This window comes from Apaloderma vittatum, unplaced genomic scaffold (genome assembly GCF_000703405.1).
Source record: "Apaloderma vittatum isolate BGI_N311 unplaced genomic scaffold, ASM70340v1 scaffold34078, whole genome shotgun sequence".
Lineage (NCBI taxonomy): Eukaryota > Metazoa > Chordata > Aves > Trogoniformes > Trogonidae > Apaloderma > Apaloderma vittatum.
In genome coordinates, this window is record NW_009729646.1 from 1 (window position 1) to 11,035 (window position 11,035).

General features: G+C 39.3%; 1 protein-coding gene across 1 annotated transcript; it reads left to right on the plus strand.

The window, feature by feature from the left end:
• Positions 1–2,386: 2,386 nt before the first annotated feature.
• LOC104269687 (transmembrane emp24 domain-containing protein 7) lies at positions 2,387–5,274 on the plus strand (the record flags this gene model as incomplete). Its single annotated transcript, XM_009874523.1, has 2 exons — positions 2,387–2,632; positions 4,927–5,274. Coding segments are annotated over 2 exons (483 nt in total), but the record flags the coding sequence as incomplete, so codon positions are not given.
• Between the last annotated feature and the right edge of the window lie 5,761 nt (positions 5,275–11,035).

Consider the following 11,035-nt stretch of genomic DNA (forward strand, 5'->3'; position numbering starts at 1 on the left):
CGGGGCGGGCTCGGTCCAGAGCTGAGCCAGACCTGTGAAGTTGGCCCTGGACACTGGCAATGGTGAACAGCGTGGGAATACTCCCCGCAGGGTGCTGCAAATGTAACGTCTCAGTGGTTCGTGGAGCTAACTCTCTAATTTCAGAGTATGGTTCAGTTTGGGGTCATGTAGCAAAGAGTAAGACGGCGATGGTGGAGGTGTACACTACCAACAGAGTGTCCCGGGCATATAGTGAGACAGCCTTACAGAAAAATAGAAGTTGTGGGCAGCTGACATCTTATTGAAGGCTGTGGTTAAAATGCAAGTGTTAAGTGAGGCTGCACAGTTTTTCTCACTTGTCCCTGTTTCTAGCAGTTTAAACTTGCAGCCATCACAATGGAGCACAGCGTTCAGCTGTGAGATGTGTAGAGGACAACACTCTGACAGTTTTGGTGCCTCTGAGTGTGTCAGTAGTGTCAGCCTGTCACCTCAGCTGGTGAGGTCACTGACAGCACAGCAGCAGAATGGGAGAGAAATCATCCTTCACAATAGGAATCAGAGTTACCTTTGGGGGCTTTTTAAGGGGCTATGTGCTTCTATAGTGCAGCTTTGCTACTGAAGTCATGTGTGCTTTTTCATTCCCGGCTGCTGTCCCATCTGTAGCATTTTGAGGAATGTTGCTGCTAAGTATTGGGCCTTGTTACTCTGTCCCAAATGTTCTAGTTCTTGGATATCTTTTTTTTGCTACACAAATGTTTCTTATCTCTGCCAGTTATTTTTGGTGTGGTCTTTTCTGTGCAGTACTTTCACTCCTGTTTTAAAGTGGAGGTTGATGGAGAGATAAGCCTGCTGCTGTCACTTTTGTCAGTAATCAGAACAGGAGTAGCATTGTTAAAAGGAGAGTCTGGATTTGACCAGCTGCTGGCAAACTGAAGTGCTGTCTGCGTGTCCTTTGGCAGTGTAGTGTGTATTCAGAGCCGAGAGGAGACTCAAGCAAGCTCTGTGAAAAGTAATCCTGGAGGAACTTGAAAGATCTGGCAATTTTTTTTTAATGTCTGTACATTAACTGGCTCTTCCAGGGTGTGTAATATAACTGAAAAAGAATGACTTTCTTGTAATTGGTAAAAAGCACACCTCTGTCAAATTTGAGATCGTACTTCAAAAACGAACCATCTTTTCAAAAGCGTTTTTGCTTTTCTTTCCAACCAGGTAAGCACTTCTGTATGAAAAACAAAACTAGAGGCAGATGTCCAGGGAGAGACATCCAGAGATCCAGGCATCCACAAATGCATTTTTTTTTCTTACTGTATCCTGTCATCACATTTTTAAAAAACTATGAAGATATTGCTTGCCAACTGAATATTTTAAAACTTCCTGTTTGCTCAGCAGCTGCTGTTCAGATGCCTCGTACCATTAACATTACAATGTAAATAACCCACCTAGATAAACTGATATGAGTTTAAATAGTACTATGTAAACTGAAGTGCATATACTGAGATACGAAAATATTTCAGTGATTTCTGTACTTATGCTTTTAGATATAGTTATCTTCCTCCTTCAGCATGCTTTTTCTTAAAATCAAAAAGTTCAGAGCCAAGATTAACTGTAAACTTACTGGTCTAAGAGTCATCAGAACACCAAGCTGTGAATACTGAAGCTACTGATTAGTCTTTCTCTAGAGGTGGGATAGCTAGTCTACAGAGCGGTGTGCTGTAACCAGCAGCAGTTAAAGCCTGACAAAAACCTTGAGACAATCATGTGAAGTTCCGAATCGCTTGTGGGCATTATCTGGATGTACTGATTTTGGGAAGAGGTGCTGCGGCTGGAAGAAGGCAGCAGTCCTGCCTCCCAAACACTGCATTGTTCAGGAGCACTCCTGAAGAGAACCCAGGTTGAAATACCTGTTCTACTGGTCAGACCCCATTCCTGCGGCCCAAAGTGGCTTGAGCTGATCTAGTAGTTCTTTTGGCCTTACAGAAAAGAGCTGCCTTGCTGCACATTTTCCATCTCAGCCAGCAGAATTGTTTCCATGGTGGACTTGTGGGTACAGCAAATGGTTGATTCGTAGCGGTAATCTTTGCTGCCCCCTCAGGTTTCATCTACTCTAGTCTTTGCTGTTCTACAATTATTTGTAGCAAAGTAACTGGAACTGTTCTCATAAACCATTCGAAAATACAGCTGGGATTCCATATGTTGAATCTAAAGTAGTTTGAATAATGTTCTGTGTGCCTTCCCTAAGAAACTAGTTCTGCAGACTTGCTATGAAAGATTTTCACATTAATAAACTATATTTTAAGACTTTTTTAAAGCTAACAGTGCAGTGCCACTTGACAAATCATACTTCTTAGCAGAAAACTATAAATATTCTGTTAAAAAGACAATCTCTCGTGGTTTGTTTTTTTTTCAGGTGATCACTGGAGGTCATTATGACGTTGATTGTCGGTTGGAAGATCCTGATGGCCTTGTATTGTACAAAGAGATGAAGAAACAATACGATAGCTTCACATTTACTGCATCCAGAAATGGAACATACAAATTCTGCTTCAGCAATGAATTCTCTACTTTCACACACAAAACGGTGTACTTTGATTTCCAGGTTGGAGAAGATCCACCACTGTTTCCTAGTGAGAACAGAGTAACTGCACTTACCCAAGTAAGTTTTTTTCAAGTTCAGCTGCATTAGATACCTATAGCATTTTTGAGAATCAGTGGATGGGAGCTTTTAAAGTAAACTGAATTACTACAAATAAGCTTGCTGCAGATAGGATTTATAGAACACACAACAGAGCTGAGAAGGAATTGCCAAATGCTTAAGAGAAAATTAGTGTAGTAACTTAAACTCTAGGCCACTGGTTTTTGTTTCAATTTTAATGCCATGGTTGTATGGCTCTTGAAGTGTGGATTTCACAAACTGTAAATATTGGTGGATCAGGGGTTTAAAAATTTCCAAACTTTGGAGAAACTTTGAGAATTGATTTTATATTTAAAACGGTAGTCTTCTGTGACGGGAGGACTTACGGTGACCTCTCATGTAACTACTATTTTTTAAATGGAAAGAAAAATTTATGAAAATAAACAGATTAACAAAATCAGCTGTATTTGGCTGGCGTCTAGATATTTGTCCTTTGCAAGACATTGTAAAATGACAGTTCATTAGTATTTTTTTTGGATTTTGCAATTTTGCAGCACCCCTTCCTGAGCTAAATCTGTCAACACGTACCTTAGAACACTTGCTCCTTGAATTCTCACTCATGTCCTTACATTATAACCATCACCAAACCTTTCATCAATCAACCATTAAATGATGCAGGACGTGGTTGCTATTTTGCTAGTCTGGTCTGAACAGTATAAATACTGCTTCCCAAATGCCAGTATCATTTAATTTGCCTCACGTAAGTCTGCAGAGGCTGAGATGTGTTATGAGTGATGACTTGCTGTGAATTCAACTACAGCTCTTGCCTGTTTCTTATTACCACTCTTCTATCTGCTTTATTTTGTGTTCTGATTCTTGCTTCTGTATCTTCCCATCTCTTTGCCTTGCTTTAGTCTTCATGATGTTCAGTCTGCATGTTCTGTTGCGTCTGGTTTTTCTTCTGCTTTCTTGGCATCAGCAGAGGGATTTTCAGAATGCAGAACATGCAGTTCCTCGGTATGGCATCTCTGCAGCCCCTTGCAGGGTGTGGAAGGAGACAAGAAAATAATTTATCACTGGGTTGTAGCACACACAATGCAACTAAAGGTAGTTGGGAAAGGGCAAGTTAATTTTCAGAGTACAACACATCTTTGGGAAGAAGTTGCAGTTTTCTTGATGCTTTTAGCGTGGCTGAATTAGGGCAGCCTTTCACACAGGCAGTAGAAGGTAAATCTCTAAAACCAGAGTGACCTCATGTTTAAATCCTTTGTGCAGGCTAGGAGAGCTATAATTTGTCAGCGCAACCAATGGCAGAGCTTGGTTTGAACTTGTTCAGACACATCTTGAAAATCATTAGTTTGAAAAGATGGTTAGTCACAGATACAAGTAACTGACAGTGAGGCTATCAGGGTGTTAAACATTGCCTTTTACAATAGTTTCTGCTGTTTGGTCTTCGGGAAAAAGTAATTTTAAGCTGCAAAGCAGAAAAACAAATTATGACTACAAATGAAGTATTTTAAAGATATATTGATTAATCTCTTGATAATCAAAAACACAGTGAGGGAGTACTGACTTTCAGTTACAGAAGATAAGCTGGAAGTGGAAGAAGTTCCTGTGAAAAGTTATATAGGGCTTGGTAAACTGGTAATAGTTCTTTTAAAAAACGAAAAATTACAATGAAGTTCATTGATTTAAGTGTTTGTTATGATTATTTTGTGGAGTATTCAGGAACATTGAAAGGTAACAGACTTTTCCTTAACCACTTTTTCCACACATGACTTAGAGAAGGGTCTCATGCCAGAAGAACGTACTGAATTCAGTAATGTAGATTTTAGGATGTTTTACAACTTGAGTGAGAATTATGCAATGAAGAATGTTGTACTTGTGAAACAGAAGTGTTTAATGTATGCTGTGTGCATCTTAATGTTGTAAGCAACTTCTTGTTTTTCTGATATTTGTGGGATTAAGAAGTGCGGGATCACTGGCATTTTGAAAGTGTTTTTAATGTTCATTGTAAACACAAATGTTCATGAATTTCAGATTCCTTTAATTGTTCTCAAAGCACTTTGCTTTTTATTAGATCTACAGTTTTACACACTTCTGTATGTAAGTATCACGTTCCTGTGTGTAGAGTTTGACCAATGTAAGTTGAATTTTACTGTATTTACAGTATTGGGGTCTGACAATAGACTGACGTAATACTTAGCTTGCAAAGTTACATGAATCCTAATTTTTAATACCGAAGCACAAAACTTGGCAGAAAAAGCTCTAGAAGAGTTCTTAATTCAGTGGTGTGTATTTGTTTGCTTCTCTAGATGGAATCTGCATGTGTTTCAATTCATGAAGCTTTGAAGTCTGTCATCGATTATCAGACTCACTTCCGCTTGAGGGAGGCACAGGGACGCAGCAGAGCGGAGGATTTGAACACGAGGGTGGCCTACTGGTCAATAGGGGAAGCAATCATTCTTCTTGTTGTTAGTATCGGGCAGGTATTTCTCCTGAAAAGCTTCTTCTCGGATAAAAGAACCACAACAACCCGTGTTGGATCATAACTGGTAGTGGTAAATGCTTCAGGTCGTTGTGTGCTACTCAGCTGTAAAAATTTAACTATTCTCCAGTTAATTGTAGGTACAAAGGACCTGAATATATGCAATACTCAAATGTGTATATTTCATCCCTCAAAAATCACAAAATGGACCCAAAAAGTTGCGAAAGGGACACATGATCTGAAATATTTTAAAAATACTTTGTTTTCTGGTTTATGTTTTAAATATCCAGCAGTGACCAGCCTCTCTTTATTTCTACTGGTTTTAAACCATACTGAGACTGATCTTTACCAGTAAGATGACCTGTTTGCGGTATAACACTTGAAAATAACCCAGCAGTATATTGTCTCATACAAGAGACAATATTTATGAAAATTCGATTCGATTTTAGTTTTCAGGCTGAATGTACTGGATTATAAAACAACAATTAACTGTAGTGCACTGTTCTGGTTTGCTGTTAAAGAACCCTGCAGTGCTACCCCTTGCTTGTCTGTAAAACTTTGCAAGCTTGACACTATACCATGGTGCAATTTCTCCATCAGCCTGTTAAGTCTTCATTTTCAAAACTTGCTAAATTTTACACTTGTGTATATTTGCTTAAGCATACGCTCTTCTCTATTAGAATAAATGCATTTCAACTTTCACAGTGTTTTACTGTACAAATTGTAGGATGAGACTACTCAGGAAATCCATTTTCTGTATTCAGAAATCCAAATCCCCCAAGTTTATTTAAGAAACATGCAATAAAATAGGGAATATTGCAACTTTGTCACGAAAATTGTAGTTTCTTTACTCGTATATGCTGCTGCTGCTTTTTGAATTCAAGGTCAGAAGTAGCTTGGTTTGTTAAGCAGCACAGCGCCAGCACTGGATGAGATTACATTACGTGTTAGGCAGATAAAAAACTTTTATGACATTGTTTTCCTGTTAAGAGGCCAATTTGATACTAATACCGCATTGCACAAGTGCTGTAAATTTTACTTTCCTCTGTCTGGTGCACTGATGCATGATGGCCTTGTGCATCTAATTGCCACTCTTTTTTGCTAGTGGTCAAGAAATGTTTTAAATATTTCACGTTACCTTTTTGATAGTTATAATTGCATTTGCATTTCCACTGCTTCTGTCTTTAGTAGCTTATGTACTGTAAACTCTTGTTTTATTTGGATGTGAAGGTAGTAAATGTTTGTACATACAAGCAGCTTGAATGAGCTGGTCATAATAAGGCAAAAAAAATTCATCAAATGACTCTGGAGGAATAAGACTGTCCAATTCCTAAATGCATACAAGCTAAACTGAGGTGAAAAAGTTTGTGATATTACTGGCTAATTTGGAAGATCCTTCTTGAACAAGTTCTCAGCAAGGAGAGAAAGAATGCTAAACTCCGATTAATTGCCTGTATTCTTTGTAGCAAAAATTTGAAATAGCATGCACAGGTGACACTGGAGCAGTCTGAAGAATTGATCTAAGATGACCTGATTTTAAAATCTTGTGGCGACTGAAAAAAATAACCAAAAGTGCTCCTACTTTCTATTGTCAGCTGAACGACTGCTCTCTGAGAAACCGATCAAAAACACCAAAACAGTTCAAGAATTATTTAAAATGTCGCAGGGGTATTAAAAAGATTAATGTCTGTAAAATTCAGGATTATGTGTAATGATTTTCTATCCTGTACTGAATTTTAAATACTCCAGTTGCATTTTGGGATGCAAGCTTCCCAGAATTAGTCACTTACAAAGATCAGAAAACAAAAAAGTAGTACTTTGTTCTTATGATACAAATCTGTGCCTGCACAAAGCATTCTTGATTGTACCTATATGCTTTATTCTTGTGTTTCAGCAACTGATGCTCAGTACTTTTTGTGCTGCATTGCACACAGTAATGAAGCAAGTGGTACTCCTTGGGTGCAAGTGTCCGACAAAAAGCGTGGTTTAATTTAAATAATGTTCACTATTACCTTCTGTAGTTCAAATATCACTTCTGTAGCTTTAAGCACAACAAAAGCATTTGTTTTAAAGGTTGAGACACGTTGGGTTTTTTTCACTGAGTTGTCCTGTGTGCTGTCAAAATTGGCAAACAGTGAAGTAAAACACGTAAAGATTGGCCATCATGTGCAGATCTCTACTCTTTCGTAATGTTTGAATGTGTGAAGTGGGACTGTTAAGCTCAATATTACTCCCACTGCGGAGGTTTAGTGGACTTGACTTTTTCATCAAAGTTAAGTATCTGAACCGATCCTCTGGTATCCTGCTGCATAATATGCGGCAATAGCTGAAAAATGCCTTTATTTTTGTGTTATTAAAAACATGGCACAAAGACACATGTTTAAACATAACTGTATATAATTTTTAAGGTATGTGACTGAATAAGGTATAATGAAACACTTGCAGACACGCAATGGGTGAAGAAATGCATTGTGACTTTTGGTTAAAGCTGCATCTTTTTAATATATGAAAAGAACAGTTTGGGTAGTGGTGTGATACACAAGTAAATGCCCTGCGTTAAAAGGGGATATAACTTTTTAACTGCTAAAGGCCCTGGGCTTCATCTATTCCTTGGATGTTTTATGTTTACAGAACTTCTTTTCATGTTCTGAAATGTTGCTTCTTGTTTTAGTTTTGGGGGAAGAAAAAAAGTTTAGTTTGAATAAGATAAAAAGCAGACCCTGTGAATATTGTGTGGGAAAAATAAAAATTAATATATGAATGTGGTCTGACTGTTTTATTTGTATGTGTGTGGGGAGCAGCATTCTTCAAAAAACTTGTAATAATTACTTAAGCAGTCAACTTGTATTTTAACATATTACAATTAATCTACAATTAATTTACACTTAATCAACAATTACAATTTTAACATATTACAATTAATCTACACTTGATTGTCACTTCTATTGCTGTATATCATGAAGTGGGTGAGTCCACTGCTGTTCATAATTACCTGTGCTTTTAGGTCACTGGAAAAACGTCAAGTTGCAGGAAGACGCTGAGGTTACTGGCTCTTTGCTCAGCATATTAGCCATGCAGGCAGTAGTATTCAGAAATCTGTTCCTATTAGAGTGGAATTGAAAGTATATAACCACAGATGCTGGGAGTGACTGACACCTACTGCATCTTTTCACAAATACAAGGTTAATATGGGATGAGCTAGAAAGGTGCGTCCAATTAGTGTTGTCTAATGATGTGTGTCAAGGGTTAGGGCTAGTCTGGCTGCTAAAGGAATGACAGGTGCTCTCTGTTAATCCCTCCCTTTCCAGAAGGGGAAGGAAATAAGGAAGAGAGACATGTATTGATTGGAAAGCTAAAACAGCTGTAATGAAACCATAATAATAATACTAATAAGAAAATAATTAAATATATACAAATTGCAAAACCAATAACAGAACTCCCTGGTGAGTTACCATCAACACTGCAGGGCAGGTAGGCACTGGGAAAGTGCCAGTGACAGATGGGAACCAGATGCAGGAGCTGGATTCATAAACTCACAAATCTGGATCAGGATCAAAGGCAGAAGAACAGATGGAGTTGTCTTCCTCAGATGCTGTTGACGCGGAAGTCACAGATACTGCTGACGATCAGTATGATCAAGCAAATACCGCTTTATTAACACACACACCTGACTAATACACAGTTCACAACATCCTTGTTTTCTAAGTGCTCTCTATTGAGTGGCTATTAACAACAAGCACACGCAGTCCATGCTGCTGTTCACGTGCTGTTTTCCTTTTGCTGATTCACTCTTCACTGCTGATGATGCTCCTGTTTCTCCCCACCTGCATCTTGGGTTTGCTTCTGTTTTCAGTCACATACACCAGTCACAGCTCGTTGTTTGTGGTTGCTTCAGCATATTTCCCACTGCAAGTGACCTTCACAACGTCCTTCACAAACTCTTGTCAAGCGAGGCCTAAAACTTGTCTAAAACCAGGTCATCTGGATTGTTCAAAACATGTCCATTATCCTCTAAGTATCCCACAAGATGCCAGCTGTCGAAGAAGACGGCTTAACGTTTGTGATCCCTCAGCTGTATGCTGAATATGACATATATGGAACAGAAAAGAATACTTCATTGGTCAGATTTAGGTCTCCTCTCCTGCTCACTCCTCCCCACAGGTGTGACCTTTTGCTTATGACTCTTTCACTTGACAGCACCCCAACATGGGGCACAAGATTTAGTGATGACCTTGATTACTATAGGAGTGAGTATAAGCAAGAACCTTTCTGCATCCCAATCCCTGGCAGCAACTGTAAACATCAAGTGCTGTCACTTTTAGAAGCAGACACTGTAACATAAAATCATAAAACCACCAAGCAGAATTTGTTCTGTTTCGCTCAGACCAGGACAATAGATACACACTTGAAATACTATGTAATAACTGTGTGATTTATTTGATATTGCAAGCTTCTTACTGAATCTTGGCACATACAAGTTAAGTTTTAAAAAACAGTTGGAGTAGGCATCATTGCTTTGTGTGGCCACCTTCTAAAATGCCTTTTTACTGCTGTTTGTGTTTTTCCTATGCTGTTCCTGTACATCCAAAATTTTTCAAGAATATTTACAGTACTTGGATTAAAAAAAATGTTTTTGCTTGGAAGTATGGGTAGGTTTTCCTCTTTCAGTGATGTGTTGTTATGGTCAAGTAGTTGCCTGGAGGGTTTGGAGGTGCCTGGCACCCAGAATTTGAAAGTAGCTAAAGGTAAGTTGTGTCCTGAAGCACTTTTCAAGTGAAAACTAATCATCTTGCCAAAAAAAAAAAAATTAGACAAAAGTGAACAGATGAGTCATCAGGAAGGAGTTCCCTGCAATTCAATGGAGAGTTGTGGTGTAACGCATCAATGTGCAGGGAGCTGGTAGGCTGCACCAGATTACTCTAGGAGAGGTTCTGTGCGTGGTACATGAGTGAAGTTCATCATGTGATACAGATGCATTTTGCTACATAGTTCCTACATCTCCAAACGAAAGCAAGAAGTGAACAGATGAGTCATCAGGAAGGAGTTCCCTGCAATTCAATGGAGAGTTGTGGTGTAACGCATCAATGTGCAGGGAGCTGGTAGGCTGCACCAGATTACTCTAGGAGAGGTTCTGTGCGTGGTACATGAGTGAAGTTCATCATGTGATACAGATGCATTTTGCTACATAGTTCCTACATCTCCAAACGAAAGCAAGCTTATTGCAGGTTATCAGGAACTCAGTTTTACTTTGTCCAACACAACTCTAGAGTCATTGCTTTTGGCTTCAGAGTCTTTTGTCTGGATTTAACCTTCAGGTGCCATTAAAGTATGCCTCCTCCTCATTATTCTTGATGTGCACATGTGCACCTTTGCATTCTGCCTAATTGGTCTCCTGAAAGGAGGCAGCCATACTCTTACATAAGGAGGTTAAAACTATGTTTTAGCAATCTTCATGACTATTACTGAATTATATCCCTCAGTTACTGAATTAGTCTCTATGCATTTACAGCTGACATATGCTAATTCTGTTTTTCAGTAAGACCATGGACATATTGCCCGGAGTGATCAAAATCCTCCAACATAATCTGATTTCTTGTTAAAAAGAGATTAAACTTCTTTGTGTGCAAAGCTCGGTGGAGGAGTGCTACTCCGGGGGCAAGAGGAAACAAGAGTTTAACACGGGCTGTAAATCAGACAGAAGGTGGCGGTGTGCGAGGAGCAGTAGTGGCAGTCAATGGCTGCAGAAAAGCTGATCCTGCAAGCCCTGTGCTGGCGTGGGCTGGACAGAGAGGCCGTGGTCCAGCGGATGCCTCCTGCCCTGCGGGAAGAGTTCGCACGGCGGGTCCAATGCCTTATCAATGCCGTCGAGCAGCAGTACAGCAACGAGACCTGGAGGCTGCTGAGCATCAGCGCTTCCAGGCAGGAGAACAACGGCC